At 37.5% G+C, this 21,712-nt stretch overlaps 1 protein-coding gene across 1 annotated transcript; it reads left to right on the top strand.

The window, feature by feature from the left end:
- Positions 1-1,785: 1,785 nt before the first annotated feature.
- LOC131432808 (ras-like protein family member 10B) lies at positions 1,786-17,064 on the top strand. Its single transcript, XM_058599335.1, is given in 6 exon segments — positions 1,786-1,950; positions 5,171-6,047; positions 11,591-11,827; positions 11,914-12,027; positions 12,148-12,215; positions 12,286-17,064. Coding segments are annotated over 5 exon segments (1,020 nt in total). The 5' UTR covers positions 1,786-1,950; positions 5,171-5,567; the 3' UTR covers positions 12,407-17,064.
- Positions 17,065-21,712: the final 4,648 nt, after the last annotated feature.

Below are 21,712 nucleotides of genomic sequence, written 5' to 3'. Positions count from 1 at the left end.
ATGTGCAATGATATGATGCATATGGTTGCTTGGGTTGGGTTTTGCTTCAAGTGAAAACGCCATAAGTTGCACTTTTGCATTTGATCAAAGCAACCCTGTCAGAACATTGAATCATTTTGTGTCGTTACACGTGACCTATTTGCTTGAAAATAGATGGTATAATCCGAGTCGAATCGATGCGTAGAAATAATTCCAGTAGTAGTTAATCTTATAACTCCCCCGGTGAATGACCGATAGGTTAGAACCGGTCTAAAACAACTAACTAACTAATCTTATAAATCGAAACCAAATTAACTGAACGGTGAGTGTTTAAACCAGGGGTGGAAATAAAGAAGTTTTTTGATTCACAGTAAATAAAAATAGTCAGTATTCTCTTTTCATATCACATTTTTTTTTGGAGAAATTACAAGAAATTTTGAAACGAATGATTTTTGATAATATAAATTTTGGTTTTATTTAGAATTTAAAAATGTCTTCCTCGTTATTAGTATCACAACAACATTTCAACAAAGCTAGGATCGTTTTAATGCTACTCTGTGTTCATTCTAGTTCAAATGGATGTCACTTTCGGTTACGGTGATATGATGGTATAAGTGGCGTGAACGTAAAAAATGATTACCGCTCAATTTTCTCGAATATGGATTAATCGATATCAATAATTTTATTCTCGTAAGGTGATCTTATTTCGTCCGTCGCATCGAAATTCTATGCTTCGTGAAGTATTTGAAATTTATTCGGTAATACCGTCGTGGTGGAGTAATATCATAAAAACAGCTAATAGTGTTAACATACATGCTGCAATGAATAATAATTACAATGATAAGAAAAATTCAATCACAAAGCGTGCCATGCGACTGATTAATATTACCCTATTTAGCTTGAATATCCTACACAGAAGTAACAGGAGTGCAGGATTTAGCTACGCCAATTCAAACGCTGCGCTCCTGTTACTTCTATAAACCAAATTCATGTCAAATAGCGTTTTATTGGGTTTAATCTAAAAAGTGCATGAGCATCAGTATCAACCAGCTGGAGGTAAAACAAAGTCTTTCGACGCAATAATCACTATTTGGTGTTGTATATTATTTACTAATTTTACATTATAAATGTGATTACGATCCCAACTGATTATTTCCATAAAACCTACATCTAGCATTCATTTCCCTTCGTCTAGTATTCATTTTATTGCGAATTAAACAACAGGTGGCGAAATCAAACACGGTTTGTATCAAACGAGAACATATGTTGAAACTTCGTAATCGTAACGTAATGAAACCGGTATTTTTCCCAACTCTAGTGATAAGGATTATTAAAGGAGCATTCCTGAAAGTTACAAACTGACAATTTTCCTAAATTTGAGCACCCTCATGCATATAAGTTGACAAAAACCATTGATATACATGCTCCTTTAGTATTCCTTATCACTCATCACTAAACTTCCCAAAGCTACAAAATTACTAATTTTCCACGATTTTAAAAGTCTCATTGACACGTGTTATCCTTATGATAGTTAAAAATTTCTGTAGGATTACTGTTGTCACTAATTTTCACACCCCTCAAGATTTTAGACGTAAATCAATCGGCATTCATGTCTGATCTTGCTCATAAGTGTTTTTTTCCACAAAGCTCGAAGCTGATCGAATCGTCCAGTGATTTGATCTTACAGGAATCAGTGTTAATAATAGCCCAAAATCACTACCGATTTTGTGTGATGGAAGGTCAATATTGATTTTGATAGAAGTGATTCAAAGATAAATGATAAACTGATCAGATCATTAGTGATCTTTATTGGAAAAGATCACAAGCGATCATCTTCCCTAGTGATTACGAATTGCTGATATGTTGATCTTGATATTTCCAGCCCTGAAAAGTGTCTTCGAAGTTAACAGTTTCACTACCTGTAAAATTCAAGAATTCAACTGCAGAATCTTCGACATATAGACATAGAAGGTAATTTGAAATGAATGTGTAAGAGCAGTTTTGAAGATTTATAACCTTTTTTTGTGTACATTTATATGCCAGTTTTAATTTTTTTTGGTGGAGTTTTTCTGATCCGGAGAGGTTAATAAACATATTTCTGGAATTCCAGAATCGGAAGTTGGATCTTAATGAAATTCTATTCATAAGAACTTTCTTTTGAATCCGAAAAATAGTGAAAATCGATCGATACCAGTTCCAATTTGGAGTTATAGACCACTATAATTTTAGAGTTTTCTTCGGCCTAATTCAAGGTAACATGAATTGACATGAATGAAACATTAATTTCCAAAGCTTTTTATCCAAAAATCTCTATGTGTGATACTGTTTGAAACATCCCGGGTAGAAGTGATTTGCAAACCAATACCAAATTCTGTCATTAAAATCAAACATCTCAATGGTAGAAATTAACATTATTTAGTTTGAAATAAGAGTTAAAATATCAAAAATCATAACAAAGTCTGCATGAGAAAATAGCAACAAAATAAAAAATTCTGTCATTGTAATATCAAACCAAGAACAAAATATTTATAGAAGATGAATTTGTTCATTATTTTATATTCTAGCATTTAGAATAGAGTAATATCTTAAGTATTTCTCTTATCTGAGTCTGATGCAGTTTTTTTTTTTCATAAATACGTTTATTTCATAGGCAATATACATAAGTTTTTCTTCGCCGTGGCATCTACAATACATAGTACTTTAAACCTAATACATTTCGAATATCCTATTAGTATGTTGGTATTCATTAGTTAATCTAAACACTGTTTTTATCAAGCGAGTTGCTATTATAAATTATATCTGATGCAGTTTATTAAATGGTATTTTATTTGAAGATAAAACTACTGGGTCAATTTACTTAATGAAATTGAAATAGCTCATCAATAACTAAATAAGATATTATAACTAATTTTGATGTTGAACAGATATTGTACAATGTCTTGATCCCTTGATGAAATATCACGAAAATATCAAGTATCACTCTGACAACACAGAGACATCAAGCCAAGATATGATGGTAAAATTTGTTATTATTTTGACCTTTGTTTGCTATTTACACCTACCCGGGATAGCAGATTTCAAAAAGTGATTGAGCGTTATATGAACGGCTGATAAGTGCAACTTATCGTTGAAACCCCCTTTAAGTAGTTTTGAATACGAAACCCGAATCATTATTCTATGTATGTCAAAACCGGACTTGAACTGTCCAGAGCAGAAATTGTTTAAAGTCATTCTTAGTGTAAAAACCGGGCAAAAAACTTTGAATGGGATAACCGGAAAAAATCTTAGCCGGTACTTTGTGTTGATTTTTGCATGGCAACTTCCTACGTGCTTCCCTTGGCTACGGGATTCATTCCACATATTGAAAATTATGTATTTTATCTAACATTCAAAGTCGTTTGCTGTATTTGCGCTTGCAACCCACTATTTATCCTTCAAGATTTTTGAATACTGAATAATGATGACGATCCTTTCATTGTAATCTAATTGTATAGAAATCAGATGTTTTTATCTTGACGAATTAAATTCGATAATATATGTCTATTTAAATATTTTTCGGAATAAATGTTCATAAAAATGTTAAAAATTACTCCGATTATCTGAGAACATCGAAGTAGTTTAGAAAAAATAAATTTACTAACGTGACGGGGACTTATCAGAGAGTTAATTAGCACAGGTTGCGATGCTTATTCTTATGTGACTGGAGCACTCGAACCTAGTTCTTGGCTAAATGCGCTGAGGACGTACAAAGCGTTGTACATTCATTTCTGCCGCGGTACATAAATGCACGTACGAGTTTTTGTGAGAGCAGCTAAAGCTCTTTGCCTGCGCATGGTTGTCTTCTGAGAATGAGAAGAAACTTGTTTCAGGGCAATAAAAAGAGCGCGTATGCATAAGGTCTGCTGCTACTCTATGTGTACAGTTCCCACAATTTAAAAAATATCATAATTTTAGTTTTGTTAACAAATTTTTTAATTCACGGTGCTTGGTTTTTCGATTCACAATCGAAAATCTTGATTCACATTTTCGTACGCAAAATGTGCTTATTTTCACCTCTGGTTTAAACCCTGATCTCTTTTCTGTATGTTTATGTCCTTGAATTTATAACCCCTAGATAGAAAACAAATAAGTGTTCCACATCAAAAGTTAATGGTCAAATAAAACGACTTCAGCTGTACTGGATCTCGGTGTCCGATTCCGGAAGCAGCAAAAATATTGGTCGAATACCCCTAAAATTGAACTCTTTTTTTACAGTGATGTCTAGATCGACTTTCATGGAAACGGTCAAATAACAGGTTGTATACGGACTCCATTCTTTATCTTGCAAATGATAAAAAATGTATGTTTGACAAACCAAATTAGTGACAGTAAAATACTTTGCCTCACTGTATAAGTTAATGATTTGAGCCATGTAAAAGCTATACAAAATTGCCGTCTCTAAACTTCCCATTCTGTGGCCTTTATTTTATCAATTTTGAGAAAAAATTCCTTTCGCCTTGTTTTGAATACCAAATTTTCCTCCGGAGGAAGAAAAACAGACAGCGATTTCAGCCGACACGCGTACAAAACGAAAACGAATAACCTTACAATCTGCACCATTCTGCTAACGCTGTGAGCAGAGAGGCCTAATGAAATAATGGTTAAACGGCTCCGGTAATGATATTCTAGACTTTATGGGAGACAGAACATGGGCGGATAGCGATATGCTGTTGGCTTGTGCTTTTTTATATTTTCCAGGACTTTATACGATCCACCCTATCAGTTGCGAAAAAAATTTACGACTAGCCTCTGCCTAGGGGCGTTACGTTTTCGAGAGGGGAGAGCTAGACGTCTCGTCACGGTGGATTAACGAGCGGGTGGAGCATATTACGTTTTTGTAGGATGAAAAAAGATCCACGAAGCATGAAATAGCAGCCTCGTGGAACAGCTTGCTTCTAGCGTTCAAGAAACTGGAAGCGGTGGCGATTAAAAGGCGTTTAATTGTTTGTCAAATTGTTATCCTTAGCATAGCGTTCGACCAAATTTGCGCTTTTGAACGATTAGGAATGTGAAATTAAAAATCTGTCGAAATTTTATTAAAAGGATGCGTCGAACAAACGAATTCCTGGGTCAATAGTTTTACTATTTCTCGAACAGAATGTTGATTAGTCGTAAATGCCACTAAACTGTTTATTCTTCTTTTTCTTTCTAGCATGCGTCAGGACTGCTGGCCCACCATAAATGAACGATACAAAAACTACCATCAATAATGGTATTAGAGGACAATAAAATATTCGAAGTGGATTAGTGATAACTAGGAGTAGAAGAGAAACCAATAAAATTACAAGAATTAAATGAGCGATCGCAGAAACTTTGCCATTTTTCGCCGACGATAACCCAACGAAACGAGGACCTAGGCACTGCGAAATCGAATCTGGAAATTAGGATTCGTTGATAAGATAAGGCAACTATTGGCAAGTAGTCAATTCGACAGTGAAACTGTCGAAACCAGTCGGAGCCGATAGCGGCGAAAAATTTGCCACGACGATTAGTTCGTGTCGTAGTAGAAAAAAGTGTTTGCCATTAACCTAATCAAGTTTGTCGTTAAAATGTGGCATCGATTCTCGCCTACCAATTCCAATAAACTGTTATTCGAACATGGTAATAATAGCAATATTACTAGCAATAATAACAATACCATTACCACCTGTAAAAACTCCGGCAAGGCCAGTGCTGCCATTGCCGCTGCCTTTTCTGCTGCTGTTAGTCCTTCCATTGTTGCTACCACCTCAGCAGCGGCAACCACCACCACCACCACCACCAATAATAAAACCAATAGCACCACCAATAAAAATACCACCAGCACCACTTCAAGTACCACCACTACCACCACCACCACCACAACCATCACCAGTAGTAGCAATAAGCCCAACAAAATTTTATCGATCGATATGGAAATTCGTATACAACATAAGTGTATTTCAGCATAGCGGATCACTCTGGAGGGACCGGAACCCCCTTGGATGCAAGGCCCCCTCAAGGTGGCTTTCCTGGGGGCCTCCGGCGTTGGACGCACCAGTATACTGCAGGTAGGACAGTGTTCGCAGAGAGTGAAAAAAAAAAAAAGCGAAACGACCTGTTGTTTCCATTTCATGGGGTGCTGAGAACTAGGGTCAATTAGGGTGCTTGTTAACATGGGCAGTTAATCATACTTTTATGGCTATATTTGCCGGATTTGCAGGAATCAATCGCTCGACAATGGAAAATAATTAATTCATGATTTTTATGATTCCAATAGCAGAACAAATTATTTATGCAGCTAGGTTTAATACAATTTTCTAAACATTTCTTAAATATCGATCGACAAACTCGTCATTTTGAACGAATGTTTGTAATTTTGACATTTATACGTCTTACTCTATTGTGTTGTGATTTGCAATATGTATGAGCAGAAGTATATTCGGCTCCCCGTAATCGTATAATTGACTTAATAAAGTATGATTTTTAAGAGGTATAGGATTTGATTTTCGAAAAAGCACAAAAAATTGATGAAACCTTTATTGGAATCGATAGAACGATCAATATAATTGAATGTTTGAAGATGATTTCATGCAAATGTTGGTCGCGACTCCGCTTTAGATGGCCCATGCGCAAGATCCAATTTTGACACACTTTTTCCAACATATCGGCCGGTATTCGTCGAATAATGCCACCGGCCCATAATCCACACCAAACAGTATTTTTTTAGGATGCATTGGTAGCTCTTTCAATGCGTCTGGCTGGTCTTTAATCCAGATGAGGCAATTTTTCTTGTTGACGTATCCATTCAACCAGGAATGAGCTTGGTAGCTGAACACAATTTTTCGTTAAAAAAGTGGATCTTCCTACAACTTTACCAGCCCCCATTCATGATTAAATTATAGACCAAACGACGATTCATGATTAAATTGTAGATCAAACTGAACAAGTTCAACAATGACACAAGACACGCGTGATCTATCAGAAAAAGTGTTGCCAAAAAAATACCTGCAAAAAGGTCACTCTTAATAAACGGCAAAAAAAGTTACCAGAAGTTGTCACTTTCTATTTGCGACGGCATTCTCACACTCAATGAGTTGTTCACTGCTTTAAACAATTTTACAGTATAGGCCGATGAAAAAAGGTTATTTTTTGTAAACGCAAAACTTCAAGCAATCATATCTCGAAAATTCTACGCACCATATTGAAATAAAACAAACGTGTCGAATATTTTCGAGTTCTATACCGAAAAAAATAGTTATGTTATAATAATAGACCCATATGTATTATTGGATTTGTATAACATAATGGATAATTTTGGTACGAAAATCATCAGTATTTGCAGGAAAAGAATCTTCTAAGTCGCTTCAATATCCAAGATGGCGACTTTCGGTATATCGACATTCGTTACAAACCATTAGAATATGGGAACGGGTAGGATTAGTAGAAAACGATGTTTGAGGTCGTTCCGAGATACAAAATGACTATACTGAACGGTTTTCATGAGTAGGCGCTTACATTTTTTAAACAATAGTACAATATCTGCGGCAAATCTGAATTGTAGTCGGATTTTCTCAAAAAAAAATACTAAAATACCAATCAAATCAGTATCAAATTATCAAAACATTTTAAGCTAAACAAAGGATGAGGACAATTTATCATAACTAGTCATATTTTTCACATTTTGAAACATTAAACAGTTATTAATTTATCAGTGTTTGAGCGTTTAGTAGAATAATTTCACTGGAATAAACTTTATTAACACCATTTAATTCTACTATAGCCACATCACGTCACTATACACGTTCACTATGTATGTATCTCACAATACTTTAAATTATATATAATGAACGTCGCATCAGAGATTCGAATTTCGAATATTATTTATATTCTTCATCAGTGTATCAGGTTTTTCAAGATTTATTGAAAGAATGCTGCAATGTTGTTCCTTTTATATGAAATTGAAGTAGGTAGGGTAAAGTGTTATAATATACCCCCCTTAAGCATACATTGAGATATTTTTCTAATTTTCTTCGAGAATGTAGGTAGTTCTTTGAAATACGTCTGAGGAACATAATTTTCAATGATTCATTCTCAGTTTTTCGTTTGCCATAGGCATAATGCCCGAGCAAACGTATAATATGCCCCACAACAAATCAGTGGTATGCCCCACAACAATGATACAATATGTCCCTTAAAATGTCGATATAGAAGAAAAGCAGATAAAGAAGATATACTTTGCTTCAGAAATCAATTGCATAAATAATTAATTACAAGTGGACAACGCTACATTTTCTTCTAATAACCGTTATAAATCTTTAAAATAATATTTTAACTTGAAGCATACTGTTGAATCAAAGGTGTGGCATAATGTCCGAAGAGTGACTGATATGAGAAAATTCGTATATCAAAGAAAAATCTTTGTTTCTCTCGATTTTTATACTGTAAATAGAGACATTAACACTGCTAAAAGATAAAAAATTCATTCGGTCTCACTTATATAATAGCAAAATTTTTTATCAACCGCAGCGTCGTCTTTTACCAATATCATACACTAGTAGCAGACATCCGTAACCGGTTGGTTTTTTTATAGCGTGTACGAAATAGAACAAAGCACACATCGTTTCTTTTGTGTTTTCTTCTTCCACGTTTCACGGTATTGTATTGTCATTCTATATACCAATTTGAAAGCTTCGACACGGAACCGGATGTTGGATACGGATGAAATTTCACAGTAGCTATAAAGATAATATGAGCTTTGATTCTAATCAAGATTTGTGAAAATCGGTTCAAGCATTGCAGCGAAATCGAAGTGAATTCTATTTTTTTCTTGTTTTTCATCACCACTTTCGGTGCTTCCGGAACTGGAAAAGAAGGAAACAGTTGTGCCGAATTGAGTTTTTATGCCCACAAATTAAAAAGCTCTGCAAACTATAAAAAATTATCAGATAGTTTTATAGGATTTGTATCTGTTTTTGATCATCGTTCGTGAAAAAATACTAATGAAATTGGTTACTTCCCACTCATCACACTTTAGTTCCGAAACCGAAAGTCGGATCCGGACAAAATGTTCTGAAAATTTTTACGAAACTATAAGACCTTTCATTTGAATCTTAGTTTGCGAAACTCGGTTCACCCATCTCTTAAAAAGTGAGTGCATATTTTTTCCATTTTTTTGGTACATATCATTCTATATCTCGGAAGTCGGATCGGGATGAAATTCAATAGCAGGCTAAAGCTTGCTTCAGATGGAATTGGAACAAAGACAATTGCCTGTATTTCAGTTATTTATTATTGAATTCAAGATCTTTTTTTATACAAATGTAGCGTTTTCTTCATACTTTTAAGAAAAAATACGGATAAAATTATTCGTTACTGTTTCGAAGGAAATCTTGAATTTTTCCTGTAACACGGTTCATTAGGCAGCGCGCAACTTCTTCGTCCATCGTTTTAGCTATCTTATTCCACCAGGTCGTCATCTGATTGATGCCTTTGACAACCTTTCCCTTTTCCTTGAGTCTCCTCTTCATGATTGCCCAGTATTTCTCAATAGGGTGGAACTGGGGGCAGTTGGGTGGGTTAAGGTTTTTCGGAACAAACTGGACCCCTTTCTCTGCATACCATTCTTGAACGACTTTGCTGTGATGACAGCTTGCCAAATGTGGCCAAAACATTACGGGATAGTCGTGGGATCGAATAAACGGCAAAATTCGTTTTTGGACACACTCTTTTAGGTATAGTTTCGATGTCATTGTCTTATTTGTAACGAAAACTTTCGTTTTTTTTTTGCCACAGCTGCAAATGCCCTGTCAAATCATAAATTTTCTTGCAAATTGCTAAATTGAGCCGTTGCCAAGTAAAATTTTTGACCTGGGATTTGCCCGAAGTCAGCCTTGACATAGGTTTCATCGTCAATCAGAAGACGAACTTGGTCAGCACCTAGTCATATAGTTTCCGAGCACGAATTTTGACCACACTATTCTGTTTTATGGTCCGATTTGGCTGTTTGCTAGCTCGATACGACATGATTCCTTCCCGGAGTCGAGTTCTCCTCACGGTACTATGGCAGCACCGAATTTTCTGGATAAATCACGGTAAAACAGATTAGGATTCCTCTTAATCGTCTTCAAAGTCTTACCACGCTGTTTCCGGTCGACAGTTCCACTCCGACGATTGGCTTGAGGCTTCTGAATCGTCGTCAATGTTTTCTTATTCCGTTTGATACCAGCCATACGGTATTTCTGGGCAATTTGAGCTTTTTAGCTAGGCTAGATGCAGACCACAATGGATTTTCCAAATAACTGTGCACAATTTTTTCCCTTCTTTCGGCTTCCATGTTGATTGTTTACAAAGTACAGTCGATTTGCGTAATGTCAAAAATCATACGTGAAACTGACACGTGGGCGCCAAGAACTTCCAAATCCGTCCACAAGGAGCACCACAATATGAGCAAAAGTTTGTTCCAATTCTAAATGAAGCAAGCTTTATGGGACCACGAGACCTTCCATTTGAAATTAAGTTTGTGAAAATCGGTTCAGCCACCAGTGAGAGCATATTTTTTGTTACACACACACACACACACACACACACACACACACACACACACACACACACACACACACACACATAATTAAACCGAGGTTTAGGTGTATAATGGATACAATTTTAATTGTATCATTTACCAGCAATGCCTTTTTGCTGAGTTAATTATTTTACATTGTAGTCCATTCCCAATGCTTTGTTTGCCTTTCTCATTTGCCTCATATGCAATCACTGAAAAATTTGGCCATGTTTCATATAATAATCGCCACAGTCCGTCGTGTGTGTGTGTGTGTGTGTGGAACTGCCCGCCATATGATCTTCGAACTCGATCCACAATCAACTTTGAGTCTCGAAGGAGCTCAACATTATTTGAATCGGTTCATTCATAACCACACATGGGGGCACATTTCACATGCTTACCAATAGGCTATAGCCTTACCATCCGGTGCGAAATATTTCTAACATAACACTAGCAAATCTAGGATACTGTTATTCCATGGAATTCTACCTTGTCTAAAGCAAGCTCATTAGTATGATTTAGTGGTAATTATTTTAATAAGAACAAATGGATATTGCAGTCGGCTGATTATGCGACAGCGATTCAATACTGTATTGCGAGAGCGATGTAGTTCACGCATGATTGTCTGGGGAATAATTTGAAGTAGGTCGGCATGAATCCTTCATCGCCGTTTAACACAAATGTTATTCGAGCTGCGTTACTGCGTCGATGATGGCGAGCTCAACGTAAATAGAAATGAATTCAATGCAATTCCAAAATCAATATCCAGCCAGAGTTATTTGTTAAGAGCTCTAGAATAGAAAGAGCAGAACCGTTCATAATTCAATTGCGTACGCTTGCTTGCTCGCATCGATTCCGTTCCGTATCCTGCAAATGCAGCAAATAACTATTACGAATTGATTACTCGGCCCTGTTCTCCGATGGCACCATCAAACACAGTTTAAAAAGCTTCTAGTAAAGCAAAGCAAATCAACAGCAGAAAAAAAAATGTACAGTGAATGCAAACAGAACCCGTCCATCTAACAGAAAACCTGTACTCGAATCTCGTTGCAGCAATTTTTCAAGCATGACTTCCCGAAGAGTCACGTCCGCACCAGCCGGCGCACGGTCTACCGCAGCTGTCTGGTGTGCGACACCTGCATCCGTGAGCTGATGGTGATCGATGTGCCGCCGCAGAGGCGCTTTCCCGTCGACAATCTCGCCGAGTGGAACAACGGCCATCCGCTGGGGTTGCGAACGGTGCACACCTACGTGCTGGTGTATGACATGGGCAACCTTGACACGTTCCAGGTTGGTTAGTCGTCGGTGGTTTCGACCGCCCGGCAATCCCGAAAATCAGTTCCCGAAGCAATGATGTCTACTCTGTCTATTTGCAGTACTGCCGCAGCATCCGTGATCAAATCCTAGAGAGCTTTAGTCATCGTGATTTCAAAATAATGGTTGTGGGCAATAAGGTTGATTTGGTAACCGAAACCATTCCGCATACTCAGGTGAGAGACAAAGTCTTCCCCTATTTCGATGGAGTGGCTTGGTTGTCGACGAGGCCCACAGCTAACTAGGCGTCTCCATTCACCTGATTTTTTTTTTCTTTCTTTTTTCTGTGGTTTCAGGAATTAAAGGACATTTCTACTTTGGTTCGGAAACACTGGCGCTGTGGTTACGTTGAATGCTCGGCAAAGTAAGTATCGGCAATAATCCTAATTGTTTTCTATCAGCATAGTAGTTTCGGTTTGTTCTGTCATCCACAGATTTAACTACAAAATTGGAGACATTTTCAAAGAACTGATGGGCTACCCGGTGGGCGGTACCGCACATAGGCTCGAGTTTCCCCAAGCGATTAGAAGCAAAAACAAGTGTACAATTCTTTAGTAGTGACTGTAACTGCTGGTCGGAACTTTCGACTGGTCTGCGGTCTGGTGTTTGATATTGATAATTGTGCAAAATATCTTAGCATCGGAGATGCTAGTTTGAGTGAGAGGCAACCGCAGGCGTGTGGGGGGATGTTCAAATCTTGCCGTGTTTGCAAGCGAAGCAGAACCCCTTTCGTAACACGAGCCCAATCTGATCTGATCGTTCTCTAGTCGTAGTAAAATGCGGCAGTTGATGAAGTTGTAGATTTAAGCGTGCATTACAAAAAACCATACAATGTTGACTATTGATACTTTAGCAGTTTATCATGAGACTAATTGACACGCTTTTGTGTCACTGGCAGACTGCGTAGAATTATACTCTTTGGCAACTAGGCAGCAGCAGCAGGACGAGAAGTGAACGGCAAGCATTACCCATTAAGACAAGCGAGACTGTCGAGATTAGAAAAGTGATATCGAACTAACATCAACCACTAACTGGCTATATCTGTGTAAGTGTTTGTAGATAAGTTTAACCTACGAGGCAAAGAAATACTGTACCAATGGGTAGCTTGTTTCATCCGTTTTCCTGACCGTGGTTCTGGATATAACTTCATTAAACTACAGGAACATAATAAACTTTACCTCGTTTAACGGTACAAATATCATGGTTCGTAGAAGGATTCCAAACAAAATCCTAGGATTATCAACGGATGGTCCCGAGTGTACGTTTACAATACACACGCACACGCGCACACACACCACCACAACCACCACCTCCGGAAGGGATGAAGAGATATATTTGATGCAGATTCACGAGTTTACCCAAAACAAAAGGTTCGTTCATAGAATGTCAAAAACACAGCTTTCGAGAACAATGGATTCTATGTTTCTGGTGAATGAACAGCGGCCATCGATTATCCGCTGCTCAACCGCGGTCGGAATGAGACTCGATGGGCACTGGGGAGTTTAGAATTTTGTTTAGAATTTGCTCAAAAAAGGGTTTCACTCTCGAGAAAGGTCACGATGTTCGATAGAAACATTTTCCCAGGCGTGGTTTCACATTCGGTTGCCATAAATTAGATTCTTGTATGTTTCATGATATATGGGAATGCCGTTGGCTTTGTTGATCAATATAATTTAATTATGTTGGTTCCCGGAAAGAAATTCATGAATATAAATTTAATCATTTCTGGTGGAATTTTTAGATTCAATGAAGTGAGACGATAAAAATTTCCTAGGAAATATGCTAGTAAAATGTTTGATGTGAAAAGCATAGTTCTAGTTTCCTGTTTTTTTTATTTCGAACTAGCTGAATGACCCGGTGATGCCCCGAAATGTTTCGTAAAGGAAAGGCCGCAAAAAGATTCTAAAAATTGTCCTGCCTATAGAAATACTCTGATTGTATTGCAACATGGCAACCCGATTAAACAATAATCCGTACATATTCAGATTGAGCACGGCAGTTTTCACGCCATTCTCGTCAAATCGGGTGACACGGAACGACCGAAATTAGCATTAGTTAAAATTGAGAATTTACTTTGCTTTGAAATAACTCTTATTTTTAGAGAATGTGTTTAGTTGGTGAATATTCTGCACACAAACCAGCAAAATTTCAATCCAACATGAAATTCTCATTGGCAACTAATTTTGTAATTAAAATCAGAAAATTTGACTCAATCTATCTGTCACCATCACCGCTGAAAGACAGCAGAAAGAAAACAAAAATGAAATTGGTTTTATTAACAAGTTTACTAGCGAAAATCTTATGAGAAGTGTCAAAGAAAAACAATCCACTAAAAAGGACAGTCGTGTTTAAACTGCTTGCAAATTGTTTTGATGTTTTTCGCATGTTACGATTTATCTATAAATAAATTTCTAAACCGATATGTAAAAATGACGTAAACTCTTAGTGGAAAGTGTATTTATTCAGAATTTGTGCGCATTTGAAGCGATTGTGCGTTATAAAGTTTTTATGTGGAACAGTGAAGTGAGTTTCGAATTTTGCACTCTAATTGTATATGTGAAATGGTGTTTTTTTTGTATCTTTCAACCTTCCGGGCTACGCCGTCCGGTGTACTACTTGTATTCGGTTTTTGTTTTTCGAGTGCTCAAAGTTGAGTGAGAGAGACGATTTCGCGAAGTCGAATGAAGAAAACAGCGATTTAGAAGAAAAAATTATGTCTTTTTCTCCAATACAACATCGTATTTATACCTGCCAATATAGAAAAGACAACCGCGACTGAAAAATTCTTTTCGGTAGTAGTGTGCCATCTAGTGGCTAGTAGGCAATACGGTGTTAACGTTTTTTCGGTGACAGTGCGTCATATAGCTGCAAATTTCAGAAGCCAATTCGACCATTTGTATTGGTTGAAAACAACGTTTTATTTCTCTAATTCAATTAAAAACTAAAAGGACCAGCCCCAAGGGGTTGTTCGAGCCATTGATGTGGAACAAGGCAACCAAAATTTCTAATGATCGACATTTTCAATTAAGCTTCTTTTCGCCAAGCTTGTGTTCAAGTTTTGTATACTTACCTACCTAACAGCTATAGGCCTGGGGTGTCCTTTGCTGTATCAAGCATACGTCTCCACATAACTCGGTCCATGGCTGCTCGTCGCCAGCCACTCAAGGCACGGATGCTTCAGAAATCACCCTCCACTTGATCGATCCACCTTGCTCGCTGCGCTCCTCTTCTTCTTGTACCAGTCGGATTAGATTCAAGAACCATTTTCACTGGGCTGTCGTCCGACATCCTTATTTCGAAAACACTGAGGGCGCGTTGGTCCTCTGCCAGCATAGTCCAGGACTCGTGGCCATAGAGAACAACCGGTCTAATTAGCGTTTTGTAGATGGTAAATTTCGATGGTCAACCACCAACCAGGCAATATTGAACAAGATACAAGAAAGTCCATCACCTTGACGTAGCCCTCTCCGAGATTCGAAGGGACTCGAGAGCGTCCCAGATACTCGGACGTAGTATCGTTGCTTTGACCAATCGCGTCAGTTTATCCGGGAAACCGTATTCGTGCATTATCTGCCATAGCTGTTCTCGATCGATTGTGTCGTATGCCGCTTTGAAGTCAATGAATAGGTGATGCGTGGGTACGTTGTATTCACGACACTTCTGGAGTACTTGTCTTATCGCGGATATGTGATCCGTAGAGGCGCGGGCTACAGTAAATCCCGTTTGGTATGGTCCTACGAATTCCTTAGCTATTGGTAATTGACGACGGCAAGGGATTTGAGAGAGTACTTTGTAGGCGGCGTTCAGCAATGTGATTGCGCGGTAATTGCAACAATCTAGCTTATCGCCCTTTTTATAGACGGGACATACTACTCCATCCATCCATTCCTGCGGTAGAATCTTCTCCTTCCAAATCCTAGAAATCATCCAGTGCAGCGCTCTAGCCAGTGCCTCTCCTCCATGTTTGAGCAGCTCGCCTGGCAACTGGTCATTGCCCGCGGCTTTGTTGTTCCTCAGCTTGTCGATCTCCTCAATTATCTCCGACAGATCAGGGGCTGGGAATCTGTCGTCGGCTGAGCGTGCACCCAGATTGATTCCTGTACCGTTCTCTGTATCTTGTGCTTCGCCATTCAGATGCTCGTCATAGTACTGCTTCCACCTGTCGATCACCTCACTTTCGTTCCATGTTCCATCGCTTAAGTTTTGTAGGCAAATAGTTATTTTTATAGCGTTTCTCTACCATTACTACCATTCTGCGATTTCGGTTGAAGCGATAAACTTTTTCTCATTATCAATCGAGCTCATCTTATATAAATAAGAAATTATTCTTATGCACTCAAAATTTACCCTGGGGTAGTTGTCAATCAGGCGAAACGACATAACATGGGATTTCATCCAATCTTGCATGACACAAGATCAGGACATAGCTAATTGCTTCAAATCGTTTTATGGCACTTTCTGGCTTGCTGTCTAGCAACAACCTACCTCTAGCAAGCTACGTGTAGGACTGAAACGTTAGCTATAATTTTGCTTCTATTTATAGCTTCGCGTGCTTCTAACAGCTACGCTTTTGCATCGTTTGACCAATCAGAGCGCTGCTTGCCCTTTGATATCTCGCTTACTCCTTCAAAACCGTCGACTATGGCAGGGAAATCCGGTATGCCGGAGATTTTTTGCAGACAAAATAGGACACTGCTAGCTATTAACCAACATTTCAAAGATATACAATTAAAAATACATGGCTATGAACATTCAAATCAATAGGTAGAAATATTTCCAACCAAATGGAGACATGATATTAATAATTGATACAAAACTGATTGAACTGTAATTGTTCAAAACCTGACCACATTTCTACGTGGTCTATTACTTGGGTTTCTAGTTTGCACTTCTATATAGAAAACAAAAATGTGTTCCACATTAAAAATTCAATGAATGGAAATGAAGTTTGCCTTAGCTAAGAAATGACAGGTTCTGAATTTATTTTTGTAATTCAGTTCCAGCTCCTACATAAGCATGAGAAAAATAAATTTTAGAGTTACATATGATTATCTCACACTTTTGAAAATTTAATCATAAATTTTTTTTTTTCATAAATACGTTTATTTCTTAAGGCAGTTTACATAAGTTTTTCTTCGCCGTAGCATCACTTTTACATAATATTCTTATCCTAATTTAATTCTAACATAGTCACAACGTTTTGCATTTATTAAAACATATTCTCTTATTACTTAAATATCATCTTAGGTAACTCGTCATTAATTATGAAATCTACTCGGAAATATTATTTGAACCAAACGATTAACTTCTATAAATTATAAAATAAGCTGTTATTTTCAGACATTTTGTTAATAATTTCATAAACTGTTTCGAGTTTGTTTGTATCATTACATTATTTTTATTCTAATTTAGCTATTGGTTGAACTCATGGACGCAGCTGGGATCAGAACTAAGTCTTGAAAGGGGCCTTTATTAAATTGAAACTCCAGTTTTCTTTATGAAATGATAAATAAGTTTCATGTATGAAACGTCACGACAAGCAAGAATGTCTCGAACTGGGATATTGGATAGTCTACCTTGGGTACGCAAAGAATTTATTAGTTGAGATCTGACATCACGATACTCCACGCATGTCCAAACGACATGATCAATATCTCGATAACCTTCGCCACAAGCACAATGATTAGTCTCGGAGAGCCCAATTCGAAGGAGATGTGCATCTAACGTGTAGTGATTGGACATGAGTCTGGACATCACACGAATGAAATCTCTACTCACATCCAGTCCCCTGAACCATGCCTTTGTCGATATTTTCGGAATAATTGAGTGCATCCACCGACCCAGATCATCTTTATCCCAAGAAGCTTGCCAGCTGGCAAGTGTTCTTTGGCGAGACGAGCTATAGAATTCGTTGAAAGCAATTGGTCTCTCATAAATTTCACCCTCAATAGCACCACGTTTGGCTAAAATATCGGCTCTTTCATTGCCAGGAATGGAGCAATGAGCCGGGACCCAGACTATAGTGATTAGATAATTATTGTTCAATATGTCGTTCAGGCACTGTTTTATTTTGCCCAGGAAAAACGGTTCAGTCTTGCCAGTCATGTTTGAGCGAATGGCTTCAATTGCACTCAGACTATCTGTGAAGAGGAAATAATGGTTTGGAATTAATGTGACGATTACACTCAAACTATAATGAACTGCTGCTAGCTCTGCTATATAAACAGATGCAGGTTCTTGAAGCCTAAATGAGGCCGAAACATTATTGTTGAACATACCAAACCCTGTCGCTTCTTCAATTCGCGATCCGTCCGTGTAAAACATTTTCTCAGAGTCAATATGCCTGAACTTACTTGAAAATATTTTTGGGATTTCCGTCGAACGTAGATGATCCGGGATTCCACGCACTTCGCGCTGCATGGATGTATCGAAAAATAAAGTTGAGTCAGGGACATTTAGGAGGCTGACACGGATAGGAATATATCTTGAAGGGTTGATTTCCTGTGACATATGGTTAAAATATACTGTCATGAATTTTGTTTGAGATCGAAGCTCGACTAGTCGTTCGAAATTATTAATTACCATGGGATTCAGCACCTCACATCTTATTAGCAGGCGTGATGAAAGCTCCCAAAATCGATCTTTTAATGGAAGAACTCCCGCCAGAACTTCAAGACTCATTGTATGTGTCGAATGCATGCACCCTAAAGCAATTCGCAAACAACGATACTGAATTCGCTCCAGTTTGATAATATGAGAGTTTGCAGCGGAACGAAAGCAAACGCATCCATATTCCATCACTGAAAGTATCGTTGTCTGATACAATTTTATTAGATCTTCCGGATGAGCACCCCACCAAGATCCTGTTATTGTTCGAAGAAAATTTACTCTTTGTTGGCATTTTGTTATCAGAAACCTAATGTGTCCTCCCCACGTGCATTTGGAATCGAACCACACCCCGAGGTATTTAAAAGTTAAAACCTGTTGGATCATTCTTCCCATCATATGGAGCTGAAGCTGCGCGGGATCATGCTTTCTTGAAAAGACGACTAACTCTGTTTTCTCCGCAGAGAATTCGATACCAAGATGAACAGCCCAATCGGACAAGTTATCTAAGGTATCTTGCAATGGTTTATGCAGATCAATAGCTTTGGGTCCAGTAACTGAAACCACGCCATCATCTGCCAATTGTCTTAGTGTACATGGGGTTACTAGACAGCTGTCAATGTCGTTCACGTAAAAATTATAGAGGAGCGGACTGAGGCATGAGCCTTGCGGGAGACCCATGTAACTATTTCTGAGTGTTGCCAAATCGCCATGTGAAAAATGCATGTGTTTCTCTGACAAAAGGTTGTGCAAATAATTATTTATAACCGCTGGGAGTCCATTTTGGTGAAGCTTGTCTGAAAGAACATCAATGGAAACTGAATCAAATGCTCCTTTAATGTCTAAAAATACAGATGCCATTTGTTGCTTTTGAGCGAAGGCAATTTGGATGTCAGACGAAAGTAATGCAAGGCAATCATTCGTCCCTTTATTTCTACGGAAGCCAAACTGAGTATCTGACAACAAACCGTTCGTCTCGACCCAAGTGTCGAGACGTCGTAGAATATTTTTTTCGAACAATTTTCTGATGCAGGACAACATCGCAATGGGTCTATATGAGTTGTGATTGGAAGCTGGTTTCCCCGGTTTTTGAATGGCGATAACTTTCACTTGTCTCCAGTCAGGTGGAACAATATTTTGCTCAAGAAACTTGTTGAACAATTCCAACAAACGTCTTTTTGCGAGGTTGGGCAGATTCTTCACCAAGTTGAATTTAATTCTGTCCAACCCTGGAGCGTTATTGTTACAAGACAAGAGTGCTATAGAAAATTCCATCATTGAAAATGGGTTATTAATAAAACCATTATTTGGAGGAGATTCCCGTATAATGCTCTGCGTAGGAACAGAATCTGGGCAAACTTTCCTAGCAAAGTCAAATATCCATCGGTTCGAGTATTCATCACTCTCATTGCCCACGTTACGATTCCTCATTCGTCTGGCCGTGTTCCAAAGAGTGCTCATTGAGGTATCTCTTGACAAACCTTCGACAAAATGTCTCCAATAGCTACATTTTTTGGCTCGAAGTATGCTCTTGTACTTGGTTTCTAAAACCATAAGTTTTTCAAAATTCTGAGGAGTTCCTCCTCCCCGTTTTAGAAACGTCTTGCAAGCATTTTGTTTTGCGAGTTTAGCCTCTGAGCACTCTTTGTCCCACCAGGGGTTGGGAGGCCTTCTGTTAGTCGTTGGCCCAGGAAAGCGTTTAGTTTGGGATTGTTCTGCTGCCTCCAGAATCGAACAAATGAGGAAGTCATATTCTTCAAGTGGAGGGAGCTTTAATCATAAATTGATGATCATATTTTTAATGAGATGGAGAGAGAATTATACTGCTACGTTTAGTATAACTCGAAATATTCACGATTAAGTTCTACTTTTTCTTCCACAGGGCGAAGTTTGAAAATACACCCCATAGTAAAGTAAGACGGATTCACGTCAAAAAAAAAATTACAAGGTTGTATGCAAGGCATGAAACAATTTAAAATCAAAAATAATGATGATGGTGGATATACTGAACTAAAAACTTCTTCAAGTGACCGATTAATATAGTTTTGGCGCTTAAATTGTTTGCGAACGATAGAACTGACAAATGATTTAATTCATAAGAATTGATTTTTTAACCCTTCCTACATTTTTTGTATTGGATTTTGTATTAATTACTGGATACGCAGAACAGTTCCACAATTTCGATCATATTGTAACTTGATGTTATTAATATATGAACGACTATTGTCATAGTCACAACGCATTTCGCGATCAGACACTTTTTGTTTTGATTCAAATAATAATTGAACGAAGACTGGCGGTAAACCGAGATTCTCGAAGGGTCCTATTAAAATGATACACGACATACCTTATCTTGAGTTTTTCGTTGATACTGTATGATAGTGCATCTAATAATTTTATTCATGTGAGTCTGTTCAACTCATTCGTACTAAACCGAGGAGGCCGTTTTAAGATAACTTTCAAAATTTTATTACGAATCTTTTGCAGCATTTTACTTCAGGTGGATTTAATCAAATTGGTGCTACTTAACGATTTACTCTTGCTACACATAGTCTGAATCCCAGTTTGCAAACAGTTCTCGTAGCGGGCGATTGCTTTTCTCTGTCGCTCCTTCATTGTATGTATTGCTCGGGCTACGCCATCTAGTGGGTAGTAGCCATTGCCGATTAAATTTTCGGTTTGGTTGTTCTGATGGCAAATTTATCAAACGTACTGCAAGTACCCGAGCGCATTGATGAAAATGTTGGATACTGGTGAGATTGTTTTATAATATTTTATTTATTTATTTATTTATTCAAAATGTTAATGGTTTCCTGTTCAGCGATTATAATTGTAATACTGGTCTCCTTGTTTAATGAATTTATCTAACATTCTGAAGGGACTGCGAATAAAGGAATCATTTAAAGGAAGCAATAGTTTTTCAACATTGAGTAGGGAGCTTCCAGAATATAGTGAATTCTTTTACTGTTATATTAAGTTATATTTTTATAATATTGCTACTATTATTTTTATTAATATTATTATTATTATTATTATTATTATATTTATTATTATTATTTATAATTAATATGATTATTATTTTTGATTTCCCACTCATTGTCAATATTATGATTGAATCATTGAATGGGCGTTTCCGTTTTTTTCACAATATTTAGGATGCCTGCAAATTCATCATGACATTTCAAATCATTTTACTACGCAATAAATGAAAACATATTAAATTATATTGCGGTATATTGTATTATATTAGGTTGT

The sequence above is a fragment of the Malaya genurostris genome, chromosome 2, assembly GCF_030247185.1.
Source record: "Malaya genurostris strain Urasoe2022 chromosome 2, Malgen_1.1, whole genome shotgun sequence".
Classification (NCBI taxonomy): Eukaryota; Metazoa; Arthropoda; class Insecta; order Diptera; family Culicidae; genus Malaya; species Malaya genurostris.
Note: the sequence above shows the minus strand (reverse complement) of the source record. Positions and strands in the feature narration are given on the sequence as shown.